This window comes from Lynx rufus, unplaced genomic scaffold (genome assembly GCF_022079265.1).
Source record: "Lynx rufus isolate CCGP_SWC_20201006 ecotype Redwood Valley unplaced genomic scaffold, mLynRuf1.p SCAF_2, whole genome shotgun sequence".
Taxonomy (NCBI): Eukaryota; Metazoa; Chordata; class Mammalia; order Carnivora; family Felidae; genus Lynx; species Lynx rufus.
The window spans coordinates 15,483,093-15,508,149 of NW_025814834.1; the positions used below are offsets into that span (position 1 = coordinate 15,483,093).

The 25,057-nt window shown below is 44.1% G+C and overlaps 1 protein-coding gene and 1 pseudogene across 6 annotated transcripts in view; one reads left to right on the top strand and one right to left on the bottom strand.

The window, feature by feature from the left end:
• Positions 1 to 21,504, top strand: part of FARSB (phenylalanyl-tRNA synthetase subunit beta) — an 82,877-nt gene extending 61,373 nt beyond the window's left edge. For 5 of the 6 annotated variants that reach the window (XM_047082323.1, XM_047082321.1, XM_047082322.1 and 2 more), the window contains one exon: positions 20,739 to 21,504. In XM_047082323.1, coding sequence (XP_046938279.1) covers positions 20,739 to 20,890 — 152 coding nt within the window. In that variant the 3' untranslated portion in view covers positions 20,891 to 21,504. Of the gene's footprint in view, positions 1 to 605; positions 747 to 20,738 lie in introns of all 6 variants that reach the window. The other variant, XR_006962603.1, reaches the window with a different exon arrangement.
• On the bottom strand, positions 14,606 to 15,670 carry LOC124514717 (V-type proton ATPase 21 kDa proteolipid subunit c''-like; annotated as a pseudogene).
• Positions 21,505 to 25,057: the final 3,553 nt, after the last annotated feature.

A 25,057-nucleotide genomic window follows, 5' to 3' on the forward strand; every position in this document is an offset into this window, starting at 1 on the left:
CAGCATGGATATATATATATATATATATATATATATATATATATACACATGCCTACCCCTCCTCCCACCCCCACCCCCACCCTGCCAAGCTTCTCCTCTTCGTGGTTGGTTGCAAACTAAATTATGTATGTCAAACTGCATTTATCCTTTTTCAGAAACCACTTCTGGGCAAGAAAAAAAAAATCTCAAGTGTTTTTGTGTTTAGGACAGTTATGTGGTTAGTGGGCAAATCAGTGGCAAAAATTATTTCTTGTAGGAGGTGGCAGGCTTTGTGTGCATTTGGCTGCATTGACTTTAGTGTGTATTTTTCCCCTTTTATTTGTTACCTGGTTCAGTTTGGTTTTATTCACAGTGCTTCAGGAGACCTCAGTTTAAACTTGAGACAAGATCCCTGAGAGACAGGTTTTACAACATATAGTTTTGAACAATTCTAGTTTTCATGGCTGCTCAGAATTCATTTTGTGAGATGAAAAATCACTGTAAGTAATATGTGCATTTAATCCTGCGCCATATGTAGCTACAGAGGTTATGTAGATCCCTTCTGTTACAGTGACACCTAATGATCATTGACTTGACCTGTAGGTCGTGACCTTTTCCTCTTTCAGGACACCTGTGAAGGATTTCAGATGCTGAAATACACGGGTGAAGCTGTGAGGTTCCCTTGATCTTCACACTGGCTTTCAGTGTAACACGAGCTTGCAAATACGTGGGAAGCGTATCTGTTGGACAACCTTTGAAGGAGCGGTGTACGTTTATGGTTTGACTTACACAAGTGTCCTAGACCAGAGTAGAAGGGGATCCATATGATGTGTCCACATTTAGTTACCACCAACAAAGGCATCACTCTGTTAACGCATCAAGTTTTCTCTTTTGGAAAAGGGTTTAGAAGTTTTTAAGCTTCCTGACCTTAGCACTCTGGGTAAAAACAGCCCTTGTTCCTTTGCTCGTCTGCTTTTTCGTGTTTGAGGAAAGCCTTCAAATACAATTTTTGTTACCTTCTTGGAAGGGATTGAAAAACTGAAACCAATGTTGCGGCAGCCGTGATCCCCACGCGGAAGCCGCAGCGTACCGTGGGCCGCGGTGTGTATGAAGCTTTCACAGTTACCGGGGGGTTCACTTGGCCCTGTGGTTTTGAGTGAGTGTTTCTGTCTCCCTCTCTCATATGTACCAGGCCAAGTTCTCTCCACTCACGTTCCTTTCACTTTGCGTGCGTGCGTGCGTGTGTGTGTGTGTGTGTGTGTGTGTTGGTTGGTTCTTACCTGACTCGGCAAATTGGAGTGCTCCCACCACATCTCACTTGAATGACTCAATTCCATTTCCCACCTGACAGATGTCCTAACAGTGTTTCTGTTTCCCCTACGAAACCTGTTTTAGACTTTTTCTAATTGCCCCTCTCTGAAAATGGACACCACAGATACACCACATACTATGTACTCTCTGCATAGCTATGCTTCGTGCATAAAAAGAAGTGTAAACCTCTTTAAAACCCAGGGTTAAAAATAACTAAAAAGTTAAATTAAAAAATCTGTATCTACTGAATAACTTTTAATGTTTATTTACTTGTATAAATTGTGTCAAATTATATGTGCCAATCACATTTTGTCATTTAAAGCATTTTTTTTCCAGCAAAAGTAAAACAACTGCAATTAATTTCTTAACTGTCAGTGAATTTAGCTTTTCCTTGGGAGAAAATAACTGGCTCGTTATTGTTTTTTCTTTTTGGCACATATGTAATGTGTGTAATGTGTGTAATGTGATGTAATTAGTGATGTGTTGAATGACTTTCTAAATGGACACTTTTTATTTAATCGTCGAAGCCTGAGCCGCACGGAAGCTCCTGGCGACGGATGTGAACAATCACGTCCTCCAGGCAGCTGATGGCAGCCCGTGTGCGTGCAGGCCGCCCGTCCGCGCGGCTCCACGAGGGACAGGGAGTCTGGCCGGCAGAGTCCCGGCCGTCTGTGGCCATGGTTTTGTAGCACCGTCTGACTTTGCTCACGGCTGCTTTGTCTTCCATGTCGGTGCTGCCCCGTGACGCCCAGGACAACCCAGTGGGAGGGACAGAATACTGAGGCGTAAGATGGTCAGTTTGGGTTCAGCATTGCAGGGCCACAGACCATTGTAGTTTTGTTTTTTTTTTTTCATGTTTGTTTTATTTTTGATAGAGTGCGAGCAGAGGAGGGGCAGAGAGAGGGGGACAGAGGATCTGAAGTGGGCTCCATGCTGACAGCAGTGAGCCTGATGGGCTCGAACCCATGAACTGGGAGATCACCACCTGTGCCGAGGTCGGACACTCAACCCGCCGAGCCACCCAGGCGCCCCTGTAATTTACAGGATTTTTTTCATCTCTCTCTTTCTGCCCCCAAGAGCTCGTTTTCACCCCTATTGAGCATGCAGACTGTAACTGAATGCATTCTTTGGAGTTCACTTCAGCCATTTGTCTTTATTTGCCACCTTGCACTCCTTTTTTTCCTGCTTCCTAACTAGATCCTGGCCTCCACTGTTCTGTAGAAAACGCTGTGGCCCAAATACAAAGAGATGCGAAAGAAGTTCAGTTTTAGCTTGCGTGAAGGGCCCAGATCCTGAAAGTTTAGAGGATTTTTACGGTGACTTTTACTGCTCAGTACATGTAAGACAGTTTTACATTTTGGTGGCACCCTGGTTTTGGCACATGGGCGTGCTGCAGCATATTGGTTGAGAACAACGTCCTGTGAGTTCCTAGGGAATGATGTGTTCTGGCAAACTACATTGCAACCCTCCGAGTGGCCAATCCAGAAGATCAAAAGAGTGGGTGGCTGGGTGGCTAATAAAAAGGTAAACATATTGAATAAATCCCTACGTAGGGCTGCTGTGCAGCCATCAGCTGTCCACATGGCCATTCAGAATAAAGGCCTCCTTCCCTGGAGCATATAATTCTGTGTTTGATATAAAACAAACTTCTGTGTTCTTTAAACCATTGATATTTGGGATTTTCTTTTCTCAAAGATAAAATCAATTCTAACTTACAAGTTACATTTTAATTTCTACTTGCCTGAACTCCTTGGCAGAATTGAGTGCTATCCAGCTGTAAGATCACAGAATCAAGTTTCATGCTAACCTCTTGAGTCATTTTAAAATTAACTCTTAGTAAAACCCTTCTCATTTTTTCTTTCTCTGTTGTTGTATCCCTTTACTTTTGGCTTTTGAATTCAATTTTGATGACCCCTTCTCCTATCAGCATAGGCTGTGGTCTCATTCCGGCCACCTTCACAGATACTCGTTTCATGGATGTACTTGTGTCTTGTTGCCTTGAAGGTGTTGTTGCTAACCACCGGCACTTATCTTCAGTTGGCATTTTTATAGCTAGTGAAGAAATTGCCCGCCCCTTCCCAGGGAATATGTTGTAGAGGAGTGGCTTTTAAAAATGTCTTCTGGGGGGCGCCTAGGTGGTTTAGTCGGTTAAGCGTCTGACTTCAGCTCAGGTCATGATCTCACAGCTCATAAGTTCGAGCCCCACGTTGGGCTCGGGCCCTGTACTGACAACTCAGAGCCTGAAGCCTGCTTGGGATTCTGTGTCTCCTTCTCTCTCTGCCCCTTCCCCCCCTTGTGTGCTGTCTCCCTCTCTCTCTCAAAAATAACATTAAAAAAATTTTTTTTAAATGTCTTCTGGGTTCCCATAAAACAACAAACCCATTGTAGTTGTATACTTCCAAGTAAAATTTGAACAAAGGGTCCCTGTTGAAAAAATAAGTTTGAAACCCATTTTTCTAGAGAAGCAGGAAGTTCATGAATTCTGTAGTGACTATGAGTAGATACTCTCACTCTGTACAGTGTTGTTTCACATGCTGTTCTTTCTGGTGCCATGGTGTTAGGAGTAGCTAAGATTTTATTTCATCTTAAAGTTTATTTATTTTGAGAGATACACAGACAGAGTGAGTGGGGAAGAGACAGAGAGACAGGGGGAGAGAGAGAACCCCAAGCAGGCTCTGTGCTGTCAGTGTAGAGCCCAGTGAAGGGCTCAAACTCACAAAACTGTGAGATCATGACCTGAGCCGAAACCAAGAGTCAGACGCTTAACCAACTGAGCCACCCAGGCGCCCCAGGAATAGCTAAAGTTAAGGTTTTAGTAACAGAAGTCTTCCTGTCACATGGAGAGCTACTTTGTGGGTGTAAGAAATGAGTAGCTGTGGATCCAGCTTCTCCTAAATCAGCGATTAGATGTCAGGCTTTGGGTGTCATCCAGTTCTACTTGCTCAGGAAGACCAGGTACCTAATGGTGTCTTACGCTTGTGGGGACCGCTACGTTAAGTCTTTTTCACCAACACTGACTTGAAAGGCAAATCCGCCAAAACATCGATTCAGCTCGTATTTCTTAAGGTTTCTTCGGTAAGTTGAAAAGTTAATGATAGGAGTTAATATAGATTGGCAGTGACTTTTGTTTTAGTCTGATAAATCCTTCAACACCATTAGTCACTTAAAATAATGGATGAGCTCTAATATTTTGTCAGGGTAAGGGAACAAAATGAAATAAGGTTTTGCATTTCCCAAAACAGTAGGAAATACTGTGATAGAGAACAAAACATGGATGCATGTATTTAGATAAATAGATGGACAGATCTTAAGGAAACCACCTGTCCGTTGGAGCAGCTTTGAAAGGCGTTAGTTAAGGGAATAATTGAGTTATTTAAAACCACTAACAGCTCTTACTTCTTTTGAAGTAGATGTGTTTAAGCATATAAGTGTATTGAATTTACCTGTCTTCAAAATGTTCATTTCCTTTTGATGTATTTATATTTAGTATTTCCTTTTGTTTCAAAGTATAGAACTGGGGTGGTAATTTTTGTTGTTGTTTGTTTGTTTTGTTTCTGAGAATTTGATGAAAGCTCCCTTCAGGACACTCCTATAACTTAAACCCCATTTTGTTTTTAAAATTTTGAAGTAGTCACAAGCTATTTTAAAAATGTAAGTACAGGGATGCCTGGGTGGCTCAGTCGGTTAAGCATCTGACTCTTGATTACCGCTCAGGTCATGATCCCACAATCAAGCCCCATATCGGCTCCCCAAGGAGGAGCCACCCCCAGGAGGAGCCTCCCCCAGGAGGAGCCTCCCCCAGGAGGAGCCTTCCCAAGGAGGAGGCTCCTGACAGCAAAGAGCCTCCTTGGGATTCTCTTTCTCCCTCTGTCTCTGCTCCTCCCTTGCTGCTCGCGCGTGCCCTTTCTCTTTCTCTCTTTCTCTCTCTTTATCTCTCCTCTCTCTCTCTCAAAAAAGAAAAAAATGCAAGTACAGTACAAAGAACCTTTCCTGAACTGTTGGAGCATAAGTTACTAACCTAATGACCCAATACTCCAGAGTACTTCAGTGTGTATTTCCTTCAAACAAGGACATTGTCCTGTATGACGACAATGTAATCATCAAAATCAGGAAAATCCCATTCATCTTAATGCTAACCACCATCTAATCCTGAGACCCTATGCAAGTTTTATTATCTTTTACATGCGAGACTCATGTGTTGTCTTTAGCTGCCATGATTCTCTAGTCTCTTTCTGGAGAGTTCTAGAATAGTCTTTACTTGACGTTTATGACTGTCTCACTTTTGAAGATTACAGGCCAGTTATTCTGTAGTGCATCCCTCAATTTTGGGTTGTCTGAGGTTTCCTTACCGTTACATTCGGATTTGGCGGAATGTAACAGAAATAATGCTGTCTTCTCAAGTGGCCCAGTTTCCATTTATTTCATGATTGATCGTGTTCACTTTAACCATTACAGGATGTGTATGTACTAGGTTTTACTAATATAAAGTTATTCCTTTCTCTATTATAATAAACATTTTGTGGGAAGAACTTTGAAATTATTTAAATGTCCTGCTCCTAATGTATCTTCCTATTTCTATCAGTATGGACTATTTCTTATTCAGTATTTTAATCCATTATAATAATTGAGTTGCTTACATTGTCCCCAATTTGGCCAGTGAGGGTTCCTTCAAGCTGGCTTCTGTGTCCCTTTAACATGTTCCTATTCTTTATTAGCATTCGCTTGCTTTGGGCACAAAAAAATATTCCCAGTCTTATCTGGAACTTTCCATTGCCCCATTTCTCCATCCTGGTTCTATTTATTAGGGAATGGCGTGTAAAAGCCAAGATTTAGGGTGTGTTTATTGCTGTTGGAGGTGAGAGTTATTTGCATGTGTATGTGTGTGCACACACATACATTTTCTTTGTGTGTGTGTATACGTGTGTGTATTTTCTAAGACCATAAGCCCATAGCAGTGCTCCCATTCCAGCCCAGACATTCAGGGTTCATTCCAGTTTTCTGTTGTTCGTGTTTGTGTGTCTCTTCAACCTGGCTCGCATTATTCCTAACTTATTTACTTACTGGATCAGTGCCCTTGTTTGTAACCAGACTCCGTCTTTTCCCCTGCATGTTTGCTGTGCCTCCTCAGGGCTGTCCTCTGCTCAGCTGTGGATGTCCTCTCCACCCCCTTAGGCTCTGACACTCCATGCTGACTCTCTCTTTCTTGATCTGGGGGACACACAGTCCCTAGGGTGGGGATTTCTGCCTTCTTTAGCCTCTTTAGGGCTGAATTGTCCTGGAAAAGTAGGCGGAAAGACTTTTAAGTCTTAAGAAACCTTTGTCAGGAGGTTCTTATTAAAATGAAGGTGGGCGGGGAGGGAAAATGGTTGTATACAATGGAGCTTTTTCTAAAGCTGGTAATAATGTAGAAAACATTTCTGGGCTCATATATATGTTCTGTGTCAGACCTGGAAGCAGGTATATAGCCAAGTGGCCCTGGTTCCTTTTAGTGAGAAATCAAATTTAGATTGCAGTCTGGGTGCCGAGGTTGCTTACTGCTACCGAAGAAGTTGTTGCTTCTGGGACTTTGGTGTGCAGGGCTGGGGAAACCGTTCATTTGTTTTTGTTTTTTTTTCTTTTAAACAAGAAAACATTGAGTCATATGGATATTTCCAACTTAGAGGATTTTTACTTATTATACTTGACTTTATATTTATAGCTCTTTCCTTTACATTGAAAATATTGGTTCCTGATGAAGTTATTTGCTCGCTCTGTTTTTTCAAAATGACATCAGTATGATTATTAAAACAATTTAAATGTTATCTGCAGTTTTCTTTGTACTTAGGATATAACTTACAAAATGAAGTATGTTTCAAGAATTCCAGCTTTCGTTTCTGTTCCGATCACACTGTTCCCTCACTGCCTGTATAGGTTATGATTAGTTTCAGTTATCTTTCTGTAGTTTTTTTTAAATGTGTGTCTGTGTTCTCCATGTTCTCAACTGGGGAGTTGATACTTTCTTTACATACTGTTCTGTACTTTTTTTTTTTTTTTTAACTTAATCTACATTGGAGATCACCCTGCAGCCATATATGGGGAGATCTCTCTCTCTCTCTCTCTCTCTCTCTCTCTTTATGACGTTTGCAGAGTGCTGTACTGGAGTGCCACAGTTTACTCAACTAATTCCCTGTCAGTGGACATAGTTAGGCTGTTTCCAGTCTTTTGCTTCTGCAGAATGTCTCTGCATATGTTATTTGGTGTTTTTGCTAGTGTTTCTTTGGGAAAGATTCCTAGAAGTTTGGGATTACTGGGACAAAGGATAAATTCATACTTTTATTAGATGGTGGCAAACACCCCTCTGGAGGACTTGTGTCCTCTAACATCATACAAACCCAGCAGCAGATGAGAAGACCTTTTTTCCTGAACCTTGTTCACAGGCTTGTCAGACTTCTCCATTGAGGGGCAGTCTTTCAGGAGGAAAAGGGTGTCTACCGTAGTTGTAGCTGGCTTATTCTTGTGAGCGAGTAAACATATTTTCATGATTCAGGACATTTTTGCCTACTTTTGTGAACTTCTGTTCACAGGTCTTGCTTATTTTTTCTTTAGGTATGTTGCTCTTCCCTCTTTTTAGAAACTTACGCATTTAGGGATACTAACCCTTTGTGATGTACATCCAACTATTTTTTATAAGTTTTTAAATTATCTTTTTTTTTTTTTTTTTTTTTTTTGCCATGTAGATTTTTATGTAATAAAACTTCCCAGTCTTTTCCCTTACTGCTTCTGGATTTTGAGTCATAAAGTTTCTTCCATTCTGTGATGAGGGAGGAATTCTCCATGCTTCCTTTAGTGCTTAAGTGTTTCATCATTTTACATTTAAACCTCTCTGTAATTTATCCTGAGTACATTTGAGGAATAGATCCAGTCTTTTTCTTTTTCCATTTGCTTTGTAGATTTTGATACATGCTGTTTTCCAATTATTGCTCTTTTTTTAAATGGTACTATTTAATTTCCTAAATTTATGGTAAATGCTTTTTGGAATCCATGAAGGAATACAAAAGATCCAAACTTTTATCTCTGATATCTTTAAAAGATGAAATGACTTTTGGAAGTCCATTAGTTACATTGAACCAGGTACAGGAGAAAACACGCAGGTATATGAATGGGTGGGACCCTTTCAAGAAAAGTAAACCTGTGTTGTTCAACTCTGGAGAACAGTTTCAAGAAATTTGCAAGCAAAGTTTGGCATGATAGTGTCCTTAATCAGCCCAGCCCTTGTAGTCTATTAGCAGTCTTTCCCAACATTAAAATAAATGTCGTATTTATATGTAGAGGTGGGTAATTAGAAATTGAGGTGACTGAGACCTTAATCAGGTAGTATCGAAAAGATTCAGATTCCAAAAGTAAATATTTATGCCATAACTAGGGAATTGATAAAAAAACCTTTTAGCTGATGGTGTATTTATATGTTGGGTTTATTTTGTAATTGTTTCAAGAATGCATTATGTATCAGAGCAGAGGACTCTGTGTATGATCCTGTTTACACAGGAGCTGGAGCAAATGTTGATACCCATCATCCTTCCAGAGCGCTTTGCAACTTAATAACCAGGTTTCCCATCCAAGGACTTTGTTTACAGTGATGTATTTGTGGGGTTGTGGGCTTTTTGTTTTTTGGTGGGTTTTTTTTGGAGTTTTTTACTTGTATTATCCTCTTAGACTAATAATGAAGTCATTCCTCTGTATTCCAACACCTTTTTCAGTCTCTGTTTTGCTCCCTCCTTGTGTATAGTTGAGCCAGAGGTATAGTTTGATATAGTAACTCTCACTGCTTAGTAGCTAATAGCTTACCATCTATTATTATGGTTTAGGAAATTAAAATGTCGTTAAAAAAATCACTGACCAACATCTCCCCTCCCCCCCCTTTTTTTAACAAGCAATACTCCGAGAGCCTTAATAACTAATGCTTGCAGATTTAAAAAAATATATCTTTTTAAATTTATTTTTGAGGGAGGGAGGGAGGGAGAGAGAATGAGCAGAGGAGGGGCGGAGAGAGGGAGACCTGGAAACAAAACAAGCTCCAGGCTCTGAGCTGTCAGCACAGAGCGCGGCGCGGGGCTTGAACTCCTTAATGACGAGATCATGACCTGAGCTGAAGTCGGGTGCTTAACTGACTGAGCCACCCAGGCGCCCCTGATTTAAAAAAAATATTTACACCCAGGGGCACCTGACTTCAGCTCAGGTCATGATCTCATGGTTAGTGGGTTCAAACCCCACATCAGGCTCTGTGCTGACAGCTCAGAGCCTGGAGCCTGCTTCGGATCCTGTGTCTCCCTCTCTGCCCCTCCCCCACTCATTCTCTGTCTCTGTCTCTCTCTCTCTCAATCCCTCAAAAATAACTGAAGGTTAATAAAAATATGTTAAGCCATAATCTGCTTTGTTAAAAAATGAAAACCACGTATTTTACTGTGGACTATGGGGCATTGGGGAAGTGGAAAGTTAGCCAGACGTTCATTAGATGTCTGTCTTCTCCAGAGGTTCTTTCATCTGCCGGCACCTTTTCTCTCTGCTTCCCATATTATCCTTTACTTAGACTCCTTTCTGCCTTTTAGCTTAGTCTTCTCTCTACATCATTGCAGGAATCCCATAGATTGACATTCATTTAAAGTGCTCCCGGGGCACCTGGGTGGCTCAGTCGGTTGTCTGACCTCGGCTAAGGTCATGATCTCACCGTTCCCAAGTTGAAGCCCCACATCTGGCTCTGTGCTGACAGCTCAGAGCCTGGAGTCTGCTTCCGATCCTGTGTCTCCCTCTCTCTCTGCCTGTCCCCAACTCCACGCATGCTTTCTGTACTTTGTCTCTCTGTCTCTAATTTTCTCCCTCTCTCTCAGAAATAGATAAACATTTGGGGCCTCTGGGTGGCTCAGTCAGTTAATGGCTCAGATCATGGTCTCATAGTTTGTGAGTTTGAGCCCCATGTCAGGCCCTGTGCTGACAGCTCAGAGCCTGGAGCCTGCTTCGGATTCTGTGTCTCCCTCTCTCTCTGCCCATCCCCCTACTTGTGCTCATGTTCTCTTTCTCTCTCAAAAATAAACATTAAAAATTTGAAAAAAAAAAATAAAGTGCTCCCAATGTTTTTATATACACGATAGGACAGTTTAACTTCATTCAGTTGGGAGCTTAGATCCTGGTGAGTTATTTTGCTTTATGTTGGTGTTGAATAGCTCTGGTCTAATCTTGACCTGTTTGAGAAATCCATGCAGATAGTCATATGGCGACTTGGGCACTTGGAACTACCCCTGAGAACCTGTAGATTCAGGCGGGTTGGGGGTCAGGAACACACTCTTCCTGCTGATGGTTATTCTGGGCAAGACGGGCCAAATGTGAAATCGACAGCTTGCATTGAGAACCCCTGGCCCTCGCCATCCTTCTGTGTCTCTAGTGTTCTTCCTACCCACCCTCTGCCCCTAGGACCCGGGTTCTTATTTGTCCCCTTCTAATCCTTTAAAAATACTTTATTTTCAGGAAGGGATCTGACTTCCGTTCCATTGATACATATCAGTGTGAACTTAAAGAGATGCTTTGATTTTTAGTCACCTTTCTGATTGTGAAGGGAGGACAGTTTGGCCCCATTATAAAAATTTCAAAAAGAATGGGGGCTAATTCAGTGGAATAGAAAATCTACCTGCCCCCTGAAAGCACGCCGTGGTGACAGCCACACTCCTATGTGAAAAGAGCATATCTAGGGAGACATAGAAGCAGAAATGTGGGGGAACAGCAGCACCGCCCAGTATAATAGCAAATACAGGCAGCTCTTTATTTACTTGCCTTATTGTAAACATAAACCATGTGACTGTAGTTACAGTATTTTTATTTCTTCTGAGTGATGTTGAAGGCCATAAAGAGTAAACCCTGGAGCAAAAATACCAGATAAGGGGGCACCTGGGTGGCTCAGTCGGTTAAGCATCCAACTTTGGCTCAGGTCATGATCTTGCAGTTTGTGAGTTCCAGCCCCCGTTCGGGCTCTGTGCTGACAGCTGAGAACCTGGAGCCTGCTTCTGAGTCTGTGTCTCCCCCTCTCTCTGCCCCTCCCCTGCTCATGCTCTGTCTTCCTCTGTCTCTCGATAATAAGTAAACATTAAAAAAAAAAAACAACAAAATGCCTTGCTCTAAATGCCTCCAGAACTTCCTATTTCGGTGTATAATACCATCAGTAGCTGGTAGGCATTCTGTCACTGCTGTCGTCTCAGCCGCTATACTGTGGCACTCCCCTTCCAGGAGGGGAAAGTTTCCGATCAGTTCTCTTAATTCCTAAGGGCTGCTAGCTTGTTTGAATTACATTCTCTGAACAGAGATTTCCTCTTGGAATTACTTTCCTAGGTGGCTTTGATGCATTTTCCCCCTCAGTAGAACTAAGAAAGGTAGGACTTGGTACCACGCAAGGGAAAGCATCGTTTAATTGGTGTTGTACGAGATGGGATCAGCGTGACCCCCATGAATGTAAGTTTGTGGTTTACCATTGCTAGAAATCTAGAAATCTGTTGTGTTAACACTTTGGTATATAATGAGCTAGACAAGGATTCCTATTTTTTTTTTTTTTTACTGTGTGCTATTACTCTTGGCAAAGGGGAAGAAACCAAGAAAGCAAAAAGCAGTATATACTCTAGAAGCCCTGTATATAACAATGAATAATTGGGAACAACTCCAACATAAGATACTTTAAGAACAGTCTGGCAAACTAGGACATAAATGTAATGGAAATGTTAAAAATGTCTTTAGACGTGTGGATATAAACTAAGTTGAAATGCAGATCCCAAGATGGTATAGACAGCAGCGAAAACGATAGGAAAGGGTATGTTTCGTCGGACCCGGGGACACGCGTCAGCTGCGGTGCAGTAAAAACACCGGATGTTGCTTCCAGTCCTTGTGTCGCTGGAGCCCGTGTGACCTAGGACTTCATCCCCTCGTGCGGGCTTCTTCGTCTCTAAGGGGGATGCTGTTATCTGTCCGTCTGCACCACACAGTTGTGGAGAGGCAGGTGAGTTTGGGAAAGCATTTGGGATGGATACTCTGCAGAGTAAACTCCGGGTAGATTTCAGCTCTGCCCTTGAGGAAAGTGGCAGTGGGTAAAAGCAGCACAGACTGGGCTTGTGATCTCAGCTCTGCTGTTACCTAGCCGTATGGTTTCCTTATCCTCTCTGGTGGCCATTTTCTCGTCTCTGAAGTAAAGGCACAGAGAAGATCTCCGAAGTCGTTTCCGGGGTTCAGATCATGCAGGAGTTTCAGAGCTTCAAAAGCAGGCCCTGCCACAGGTTCTAACGGATGCGCCGTTCTCCTCGCCTTTTACGTGGTGTCACTGTGGTGCTGCTTTATCTGCTTGTGTTACTCTAGCCTTGTCTGAAGAATCTGGAATTTATTCTTAGTGTGCCTATGATGTGTGAGATTTCTGAAAAAACATAGTTGTTTTCCCTGGAATGCTCTAGGTTTTGTCAGTATTATGTTGTATTGATAATTCTGCAGAGCCTGCTTGGGTCTGTCCTGAGGTTAGAGGTTGTCAGGTTTCTTTCCCCCTCTTAAGTTCTGTTTATTTTATTTTAAACCAGAAGAAGTTTGCAAACATGGAACGGACAGCTTGACCAAAAGGTTGAAAACATCATCCCGTGGGCCATCTGTGCTCTGGGCCACACACACACAGGCGCCCCGTTTCAGTGGCCGTCGGCACCGTCCGATCCTGTGGCTTGCCTTGGGCGAGTCCCCTAATCTCCTTGTGCTTTGCTTTCTCCCATCTGTAACTTGCCCGTCCTAGGGGGCCGGGCCAGGGCTGAGTGGGGCTGCGGCCCGGCCCTTCCTACGCACGGAAGGAGAGGGATAGAAGGCAGAGTTTAACAGTCTCGGGTTCTTTCCTTTTTTGCACACACTCCCTACGTGTCAGCAGAAATCTCGTTCTGAAACTACGGCCCATCTGCCATAACTGCACGCTTGAAGTTCCCTTTACTCCATGTTTGTCAAAGGTCTGAAATAAGTTAACTAATTGTGAAATTATAGATACAGTCTTATATACTTAACATTCCCATTCTTTCCCCAGTTAACCCTACGATGGTCTCCTTATGATTATTATTATTTCACTATAATTGTGGAGAAAGTGTAAAGTTGTTCATACTTGCCTTGAGAAACTGCCTCCTTAAAGGGTTTTATTAGGTGAAAAACTAGAAAAGAACCATTTTATTAGTCTAGGAAAGCAGGATGGTCCTACCTTTTATTTCTGAAGTTGATATTCTAAAACTGTCTTAATGTGTTTAAGAAATGTCACAGGTTAGGGGAAATGATGGAAGCATCAGACAAATGTAGGACAATGGCATTATTTAGAATAGGAGTTGTCAAAATCAGTAGTCCACGAGGACACTTGTTAACCAGGAGTTAAAAATCCTTTGGTTTTATACAAGTAAATTTGAGACTGATTTAAAATCGCAGCTGGATGGGTCACTTTTTTTTTTTTTTTTAAAGTTCATGTTTGAGAGTGCACATGCATGAGCTGGGGAGGGGCAGACAGAGAGAGAATCCCAAGCAGGCTCTGTGCTATCAGCAGGGCTGATGCAGGGCTCAAACTCAGGAACCATGAGATCATGACCTGAGCCGGAGGCAGACACTTAACCTACTGAGCCACCCACGCACCCCTGGATGGATCACATTTAAATTCTAACATTGCTGACCTTCTTCAGCTTTTTAAATATGAGTAGGTGGGTATGAGAGAGACATAGACACAGACTAGACTTTAAAGTAGATCTTAAAAAGTGATAGCCACGAAGTTACAAATTTGTTGATACAAAGTAAACTGGGAAATTTTGGAGTTTTGTCATAAAGTGATTATGGTGATTGATTGATTTATTTATTTACTTTGAGAGAGGGCACAAGTGAGTGAGGGGCAGAGAGAGAGAATCCCATGAGAGGTGGGGTGGGGAAGGAGAGAGAGAGAAATGGGGTTTGAACTCACAGTGTGATCATGACCTGAGCCAAAGTCAGATGCTTAATGACAGCCACCCAGGTGCCCTGTGGTGATTCATTTTAAAAGGTTTGGTTTTTTTTTTTTTTGACCCAGACAAATACCACGTTTATTTCACAAACACCGGGAAAATGGGTTGGGGTGGAGTTGGGACACAGGTGCACAGCTGCGCACGGTCATCAGTGACCCGCTTCCCCCACTGAGGCTCCAGCCAGGCCGCGCCTCCAAGTTGACAAACGAGTGAGTGCAGGGAGGGCCCCTGAACACCAAGCCCCCTGCAAGGCCAGCTGTCCCAGGAAAACCACAAATAAGAGTGGGACATGGCCCCACCATACAGATCATCTAGCCACCCGTCTTCACTCTGGAGGTCTGCAGGATTGCAACAGTGACCCCAAAGAGGCCACTGGCGCTGCCAGATCTCCACGATGAGAATCTTTACAAAGAGGCTGGGGTTCTGTGCATCAGCCAGGGCAGCTCCACTGCCCACGATGCCCACGCAGACTCCACAGAAGAGGTTAGACAGGCCCACCGTGAGGCCAGCCCCACACGTGCAGTAGCCTGCATGGGAGTTTCGATGTGCAGTGGCCTGGGGGTCAGTGGCACTGAAAGGCTCAGCCAGGTTGCTAATCACAGTTGCCACGATGACGCCATAGATGGCCACAGCCTCACTGTTTTAAAAGATTTTTTATTGAAGACGTTTTCCTTTTGTTGGAAGACTAGATAGTCTGGGCTCGGCTGATTCCTTTTTAAGGATAAAGTCTACAGGATCCAGTCCTTACCTGCAGTAGGGGTTTTGCCCTGCCCAGTCTCCGTAGGCTGTTGCCGTGAGTGCAGGTTTCCTCCTCGGTCCCGTGCTGTGGGGTTAAGTAGGCACCCTCTCCGCTCACGTCCGGTGGCCTTTGCTTTAAGAGTTAATGATGTCTGCAGGTGTGTTGGGATTAGCACTGTAAAGTTGTGTCAGGGCTTTTTCTTTCTTTTGATCTTCTGAAAGGGATGAAAGATAGCCATTAAACTCAAGGGATTAGGTCCCCTCTCTTTAAAGACTTTAGGTACCATAAATATTTCACTTCAGATGTAAGGCAAAGAATTATATACATCTAGGGGGAAACGGGTGTTTTATATTACCAGTTGGAAATTATTCAGTCTCCACTTACAAATTGAATGAGCTTTGTAGAGATACTTTTCTCCCAACCTGTAGTGGACTGAGATTGGGGGGAAAAATGTGCAGGTTTATAGCTCAGTAATTATACCGATTTTTTTTTTTCCTTCTAAAACCTTTTTCTTTGTGTTTATAAGTTAACATGCTGTCTCTGTCGTGCTTCCTCCCTGCCCGATGGGGTCTCCTCACTACGCTGCTACACCAAGAACTGCCTCTGACACTTCAAGAACCAACTGCTGTGCACCCATGTTCGGTTTAAGTGTGTGTTCAGTTTTTTAAAAGAGGCCCTATATTTTGTTCTTTCTCTTCCTTTAAGCTAACACTGCTTAGAAAGGGAAAGTGAGGTTGACGTGCCCGCGGCAGAGTTAGACGGTTCTGGTCACTACACTCTCAGGAAGCTGGTGGGAAACCAGGAGGGGAGCCCTGCATACTGGGTTGTGGTTTCAGCCCCGTTCCACTCTGCCCACGTCACACCAGGATGGAAGGCTGGGAATGTCCTTGTCCTTCGTGTTTTCCTAGGATGGACTGTCGCACCGTGGAATGGTATTTAGAATTAGGACTTCGGAGAGGAAGGGGTAGGCTTGGTAGGTGCCAGCCCTAGAATCAGCCTGTTAAATGATGATTCCTATCCCCACCCCATATCACATCATCAGCCATTTAGAACAGATTTAAAATACAGTCAGCTCAGTGGCTTACGGTATCTGTATGATTCTGCATTTTGTATTTTGTCCCTGAATTTATGGAGAGCTCTGTGTGGTTATTTGTATTTAAGCCGATAGTGGTGTTTTCTGTTATTTGCTGTGACACATGTGAGATACACTCAGTCCTTTTCCAGAGCTCCTTGCCCCCTTTTTATTTTGTTCTTGCCTTTTTATTAGAGAAATATCTGGGTGATGAAGTAAGTACCAGATTGCAGGCGGTTAACTATGGGGATTTGAATCCTGAGGCATGTCTCAGTGATGTGAAGGGAAAAGTAAAATTGTGAGTAGAGATTGTTAGCGATGGTCAAAATAGAGTGCCAGATGAATATAGCCACTGGCAGGGGTTTAAGGTTAAGGAATTAAGAGCCTCGTGCTTGATAACGCTGCGCCACGTTCGGATTAGAGGTCTGCTCAGTTACCGCCTTAAACCTTTACTTCCGATGCTTCATAAAATTATAGGAATGGCTCTGTGTGTGAAGCTTATCCAAACTTTGGGCCTATAATATAACCCTAAAAGAAAGACAGGGGCAAAAAGAAACTGTGAAAGGTGTTTGGCAGCGAGCAAGAGTGGGAGCTCACCAACGCTTTGAAGGTCAATTAGCCAGAAAATGTGCTAAAGACTGGGTGCGGTGCCGCGTTACTGGCCGAGAATTACCCCCAAGGTCCTCAAAGTGGTCCTGCCGCCCGAGCCAGAGAGACAATTACAGACCTGGAGGAGATGCTACAAAAGCTTTAATTAAGGGACTTACTTACACCCCACTAGGTTTTGGAAATTAAATTCTTGCTTGTGCTTAACTGATGTTTCTTTTGTCTGGGCTTCCACGTGGATTTCAGCAGAGAGCACTGTTTTCCCCTGGGTCTCCTTTCCGTTGGAAGCCGCTTCACTGTGATGGCAAAGCCGAGAGTTTAATCCTTGCAGGGAACCGGGTGGAAAAGTGAGCCGAGGAGCTTTCTGCCAGGGAACGTTTTGGGCACAGGTTGAAAATTGTCGTGTTTAGACACACCTTAGTACCCCCCGGAAACCAGGACCTCTCTTTGGGCTTAGACACGTGAAGAAGGGTAATAAGCAGATGTATTTTGTAGAATTTGAATTTTAGAATTCCCATTCACAGGGCACCGTGACTTTCCTTGGATTGGCAGCTTTATGTCTCTAGACCCAGCAGGCCGCTCTTTCTCCAGAAACATGTGTTTGTTTTGTGTTGAAGAGGTTAGAGTAGCCTCTGTCATCCAGGCCTGGTTGTTCACAAGCCCAGACCCGTGGTGAGGCTGCATTCAGATGTGACTTCTCCCAGAAGGACTGATTTAAGTTGCATCCAGTCCCAGGCGGTGCGTTACAATGCATCGATCTGCCTGTGTTCCTGAGCTCAACCATCCTGCTATCGATGGGAGACGTTGTCATCTTTGAACTCAGGCCTAATGGCTCCTTTACTCCAGTCTGTTCCCTTTGTTTCCATAGTGAAGTAATTCTCTTATTTCTTGTCTCTCTTCCTTGGAGTGATTTATTTCTGCCTGCAAAGTTTGGTTTGAGCCATAACGTTTTAAAAAGCACTAAGAAATGCTTGTGTTCCAATAATTTTAAATTTTCTTTCAGTATTTCTAGTCTACACCCATCATCAGTCAGGAGGTCCATTTTTTAGGTCCTCTCCATACCCTTTGAAGTCCCTTTGTGTGCCTCTCAACCTGTGTGTGGGAAGACCAAAACTTCCTCCTTGCTCTAACTGAACAGAAGAGTCAATAAAATCAGAAGTACTGGGGCCCCTGGGTGGCTCAGTCAGTTAAGCGTCCGACTTTGGCTCAGGTCATGATGTCATAGCTCATGAGTTCAAGCCCTGCGTCGGGCTCTGTGCAGCCAGCTCAGAGCCTGGAGCCTGCTTTGGATTCTCTCTCTCTCTCTCTCTCTCTCTCTCTCTCTCTCTCAGAAATAAGTAAACATTTAAAAAAAAAAAAAAAAAAGAAGTACTTATCATCATCTGACCTTGTCAGGAAAGAGAAATTGCAAAAAAACAATCGTGGTGTCACGGGTTAAAGGGTGCAGTTTTCAGCAAAGTGAAGTTTCTGAAGAACTCCGTTACCGAACTTCCCTCTTCCGTGCGGTGGGTAGAGGAGGGCTCCCCCTGGTCCAGGCGTCCGAGGCCCCCTTGGTGCGGCGGCTGCTCTACAGCGGGGTCCTCTGACCCCGGCCAGGTTAGCGTGTGGTGATGACTCGGACGGACCCGTGTGCTGGCCTGAGAGCTTTTGGCATTTACGTTATTTAGAGCGCTCTCCTACTCGAATAGATCTTAAATAATGCATCATAGCGAATTTCAGTTTCATTTGGAAAGAGGGAAATTGTATTTCGTGATAGGAACATTTTTGTTTGACCGAGTACCTGACTGGTTAACAAGCTAAAGCCAAATGTGGTCGGAACTTCTGGAGAAAGGGGCAGATGGCATGAGCACGCTTGCTCACTGAAGAAGAATGTAACTGAATTTTGCTAAAAAGTGCTGATTCCAAAGGTTCTTTTATGAAGTAAAAATTCTGAGTTCTTATCTCTTCAGCTTTATTTTGCTAACATTGTTAGAACTAGTACATCTGGCTTAGATTCTAAAATAGTCTGGTTTTATGCTTCAGTTAAAATGAATCCAATCAAATTGGAATTTGAAGATAGATAAAAAGAATTTTGATACACAGGGAGGATTCTTAAACAGAGCAGGGTTAGCAGGGAAGGTCTTAAGCCTCCTTTCTTTCTGGATGGCCTTTGGAAAAAGGCCGCTGGTGGTTTCAGTTAGTGTAGGGCATTCAGCCGTAGTTGTGTGTGTGTGTAAAGGGGTGACGGACGGTGGAGCGAGTGGCCTCCTCAGAGGCCCTTCCAGTGTCCGACTCTTGGTTACACCGCTTACCGTCAACACTTAGACAAGCTCCACGCTTTGTCGTCTGAAGATTTCTTTTATTAGGGTGGGGGTGGGGTTAGTTTTGTAAATGGGGTTCAAGTGTGCCGTCTTTATCAGATTTAGTGATATCTCTCTCACTTCATCCGTTCAGTTTGCTTTCTGTGTTGCGTCCCCCCTCTGTCCAAGCGTGGATTCATGTGCACAGCCAAATACAAACTCCAGATGCAGTCCAGTGAAATTTTCTAATAAGACATTGGAACAAAATTGTTTAGGGGGAGGTGAGGAGCAGACCATTTTGTATTTCAGCCCAGGGTGCTCTGAGAGTTAAGAGTGACAATTAAAAATGTTTCTTAGGTGGGGGCACCTGGATGGCTAAGTCAGTTAAGCGTCCGACTTTGGCCCAGGGCATGATCTCAGTTTGTGAGGTCGAGCCCCGCGTCGGGCCCTGCACTCACCATGTGGAGCCTGCTTTCCATCCTGTCTCCCTCTCTCTGCCCCTCCCTAGCTCGCGTGTTCTTGCACGCTCGTTCTTTCTCAAAAATAAACAAAACACTGTTTTTCAGGAACATAAACATACATCCTTCTGGGCTGACTGGGAACGGTGTGAAATCGTCCTGTGTCTTCGTGGTGCAGCTGGTACTGACGTGTTCGTGGTCCCCCTCCACCCCTCTTCATCATGCTGACCTTGGAGCCATTAGTACAGACTCAGCAGTTTATCCTTTCATAAATAATGCACTCGCTCCGAAACGGCAGGCTGCAGGCATGTGGCCCAGACCTGCTGGGTATTTATAGTTCATGCCAGTAAATGTTTCGGTTGAATCGGTCAGGAGCTGTGGGCCTGATCTCTTTTCAAGTTGGTGGCTAGAGAAGTGAGTCAGCTCCCGCCCCCCACCCCCCACCACAACCTTGAGGAGGGAATGAGCACTGCTGAACTCTGTGGCCCTGGCCAGCTGGCGAATCTGGAGGGGCTTGTAGGTTTGCTTGTGTTTGGTTGTTTGAGCCTCAGTACCAGTTCCTGGTTTGGTGAGCCATGTCTCTGCACTGACACCAGATGAAGAGAGCACTTCCTGCCTATCTTGAAGTAAATCGGGGGTCAACCCAGACTTGTTTGGTGCTGGCCTTTGCTGTGGTTTTACGGGAGAGGCTCCAGAACTGCTGAGAAAGTGCTTTCTCCGGCAGGAATGGGGGTTGCATTCTGCTAACAAGGCCTAAGCCTGCCGATGACAGCGCAAGCTTGTGCTTCTCTGTGCAAGAAGGTAGAAAAGAGTGAGGGTGGAATAGTAAATGAATTTTTATCCAGCAAGGATGACTATGGAAAAACCTGTTTCAAAACAGGTTCTTCCCATGTAAGGTCATCAGTGTTACGGTTCACTTTTCCCCTTTGTCCTTCCTCCCTGCCAGGTTCCCCTAGGACTTCTCCAGCTGTGCTTGTCAGCCTCCTTTTCTTGATCCTTCCTGCCTGGAGCTCTGGGATTAAAAAAAAAAAAAAAAAGGAAGGAAGGAAGAAAAGAAAAAAGACAAACCATACAGGACCCTGACTTTGATATTTACTGCTTAACCTTTTCCTTGTAAGAGTTGCTAGCTATAATACCAAAAATAATTTCAAGACTAGAAAGTGTGAGGAAGCACTTTCATTTACTAGCCAGTGGCTTAAAGAAGTTATTTTTCAAGCAGACTAGTGAGCCTGCAGTGTTAAATGTCTGTTGACTCTCTGGCCGGGAGAAACATTGATTTCTCTCTTTCAGGTGCTGCTTTCTTCCCCGGGAGATGCGCCGAGATCTTGGCCAGGGGTCAAAGCATCGGGAAGTTCGGGGTCCTTCATCCTGATGTCATCACTAAATTTGAGCTGACCATGCCCTGCTCCTCCCTGGAAATCAACATCGAACCCTTTCTGTGAAGATGGGTCTCTGCCGTGTGACTCTCTCTGGGAGCATTCTACTCCTTCCCTGGTGTCCTTGAGTCGTCTCCGCCCTTCCCCCCGCCGGGACCATTCGCTTGCGCTTTAATGTTTAATAAAGTAGAAAGTCGTGTCTGGCTCCGTGTGTAGAGGCCGCCCGCTCCCTGCATTAGGCCAGCTTGTGCGAACACGCTGTCTGTGAAGCCGCGTTACGAGGAGAAGCCCAGAGGACCGCAGGCCGGAGCCTTGCTGATGAAACCAGCGCTGATGCGGGAGAATGGAAGAATTTGTTCCTTCTCCATCTGACGTGCAGCCAGCAGTAGCTTTGGGAAACGATTAGGGAGCAGCGGCCGTCTGGCAGTTACAGCCTTCGAAGTCCTTTGAAAGTGAAAGAAGACTCGAGTATTTGAAGGGCTTGAAGGTGTGTGGGTGTTTCCACTCTGATATCCTGAGACGGAGTTCACACAACACACATCTGTTCTGCTAGACGAGTTAAAACAAACGTGTTGATAGCAGTGCGGTATGAACATTCGGAAACCATGAAAGAATATTTTTGCCCCAGGCTATACGTTCTGCTGTAATCAATACTATAAAATCATGGCTTTAAATACTTAGTTGAGCAACTAGGTTCTGTCTTATTTTGCAGGGAAGTATTAGGTCTCTCCTCTGACGCTGTGTCCGTCTGCCTTGTCTCACCTCCTAATTTACTTTTATTTCTTTGATCTAGACTCCTCCAATAGGTACTGAAAAAAGGTCGAATGTTTGAGATAAGTTCTCAATTCCCGTTAAGATGATGAAACAATAAAATGCAAAACTTTAAGTCCAGTAGAAATAACAAAGTAAGAATTAGGTTCTTGGAGCTTGTGCTGAGCCTACTACAGAGGAACCCAACCCTCTTACTGCTCTGAATCAGGGCAGCGGTGTGCAGCCTAGTAAGATTTGTGAACATACAGACTTTCACCACTCCTCCCCCGTTCTGTTTGGGGCATTTAAATGAAGAGAAAGCTCACAAAAAAGAATGTACATCAACAGGTTTTGTGTCCAGCATGCATACCTAAAGATTTCTTACAAGTTAAGACAACCCAGTGTTTTTTAAATGGACAAAAGATTTGAACAGATATTTCCTGCAGATAAATGAAATCAGCATCGGGAAAAATTCTCATTAGTCATCAGGGAGATGCAAATAAAAACCACAGTACGAATTGAAATGGCCGAAATTTGAAAGACTGGCTCATACCGAGCATTGGTGAGACCCGTGCCGTGGGACCTCTGTGTCCTGCTGGTGGAAACAGAGGGAACAGTGTTATTTATAGTAGCTTCAGCCCAAATGTTCATCAGCAGCTGAATAGCTAACTTATAAGTACATCCATATCATGGAGTAGTTCTCGGCAATAAAAGGGGATGAGCTACTGAAGAAGAACATGAATGAATCCCTAAGCATGCTCAGGGAAAAAAAAGAAAAAACAGACCCAAGACTACATGTGATTGCACATAAATGAAATTCTAAAAGAGTCAGTGGTACACTGGCTGGCTAGAGCTTGCACAGGGGAAAGGACTGCAAAGGGTAGAGGGCTAAGCTGTTGGGGACGATGGGATGGATCTATCCTAACTGGCATGGTGGTTAGGATGTAGCTTATTACCTCAGCAAAGATGGGAGAAACACGTTAACGTAGTTAATCTTGCACCCCACATCTATGCCTAGGGTAAAAGCATGAACTGTGGAATTGGTGTGTCTGTTTAAAGTGGTTTACTGGTCCGCTCTTCAGGAGATACTGTCCCCCCAGGTTGTCTATAAAGTCCAGGTTCGTGGGCCATGTGATAGCCATGGTTGAAGTGAGTGGATATCCTGAGATACCCTGTTAGGCAGCCACCTGGATGTTTTTTGGTCAGAAACTACTTGTAATGAAAAACCCACTGACATCTGATTGTATATCCCGGCATGAAAGGGGAAAGATCAACTCCATCCATCACGGGGATGTTTCTGCCCTCTGAAGCGGGGAAACTGTAGGAAGAAAACCGATATCAGCTACGTTAGGAGAAATGAACCACCAGTTTAGGAACTGAGGCTCCACGGCCAGATCATCTTACACTTGTCCCAGCTGAGGCATTTGAACTGGGGCCGGGCCAGTCGTGGGTACTACCAAAACCTATGTTGGAGAAAACACACCTTCTTAGTGAAAACTGGGAGCCCTAGTACGAAGAGGGAAGTTAGATATAATCGATTTCTTGTTCTAGCTTGCAGAAGAATGCTAGAGCCCGACACTCCTGTATTACTCTCGAGTTTTGTATTTTCACCCGTGATCTTGTTGCAACGTTTACGTTTTTATGATAATCATAGGAGATAAAGTAGGCATTCTCCCTGCCTTATGGGAACATTCAACCTTCAGAGAGATGAATGATATGCCCAAAAGTCGCATGCTTAACAAATGGGTTTGGGACAATGAGCGACTTGGATTCCCTAGATCACTTGGTGTTTTGTGTCACTTACCTACTTATCCAAAATGTTGGAGTTTTTGAGTTTTATAAAAAACACGGAAAAACAAAAATCTCAACTATAGAAAATCGTACAAAGCTAGACCTTCCCAGGCTAATCTACCCTTTCTGCCCCAGTCTCCTGCTGAAGTAACTAACCACTGTTAATAATTTGGCTTGTGCTGTTCCTGACATTTTCCTTAGTTTGGACAGTCAGCCACACGTAGGCTCACAGTTTTGGGGCCAGATTCTACTCACTGATTCGCAACAACCTTCGATTTCTATTTTACATAGTATTTTACATCATGACACTTCACTCACCATGTCTTATTTTTCTAGGTCAGGACCTGTAGACCCACATCATTCTATTCCTCTGCTCACCTTTGTTTCCCAATCTGCAAGTACAGTGATCAGTGGACCTCCATATGCCAGCCCCCAAAACAGTATTAGCTTAGAGGCCATGAAAACCCAGGCCTAATGGCTGTACAAACATCCACATTTGCTATTTGATAGACGCATTCGGAGAGGCGAGGGGCTACTTAGTTCTTACGTGTGCCTTTTACACCCAAACAGTATCTTATCCCAGTAGGTTACATTCCCAGGTGTAAAGAATGTTAAATTATTACCTTTTATTTTATTTTAATGTTTATTTTTGAGACAGAGACAGAGCATGAACGGGGGAGGGTCAGAGAGAGAGGGAGACACAGAATCTGAAACAGGCTCCAGGCTCTGAGCGGTCAGCACAGAGCCCGACGCGGGGCTCTAACTCACAGACCGTGAGATCGTGACCTGAGCCGAAGTCGGACGCTTAACCGACTGAGCCACCCAGGCGCCCCAAATTCTTACCTTTTAAACAGGAGTAGCCCAACTAGGGCCCAGCTGGCACTCTTGCCCTCAGCAACAAGGGGCTCGTCACGTTGGGAAAAGAGCACTGCTTACAATCCTGTGTCTCAGTCTTAGCTGCTATTTGTGCTTGAAGCTTTCTGTAAATACCACTAACCCCAATGCTTGGGTATTGAGTTGGCTTTTTTGGTCCATTTTATCCAAAAGCAGACAGGTGGCCTTAAAGGGACACAACTGCCTTCAGTAAAATATGCCCTTTAAACAGCAGAAGCATTTGACACGTCTGATATCTTCCAGGCTGTGGCTTATTATAAGGAGCTTGGATATATTATTTTTAAAAAGGTAGAGGCTGGCATACATAACGGAACTCAAGGCACCAGTACAGCCCTGGGACAATCTACGAGCAGCTCCCTGACCCAGCTCAGCGCGAGGAGATCCGCCTCCTTGGGTAAAGGCACAGGAACCAAGTAGCCAATCCTTGAGAAGTCAGCTGGGCCACAAGCAAGGCCAAGCCGACCCAGAGCGATTTTAGTTTCTACTACTGCCTGCTTTCTTGTCCAGTCTCCCACCCTCCTCTGACTTCCTAGTAAACAGGATGACGACAGACATTGTAACTCAGCTGTGCGTTGAAGAAATATCTCCAGCAAAGGGTTTGATTGACTTATGTCTATGGCTAAAGCCCAGTATGTTTCTTCTCCCTCATGGGACCGATGCAGTGTGGTAAGAATACGCTCAAGGCCTCCATTCAAGTCTTTGAGTCATCCCTAAGGTTTGGCTTTGACTGTCTCTATTTAAGGAGCATGACGTGATTCTGCATAGAAAACATTTTGAAAAGCCCCCCTCTCCCTGTTT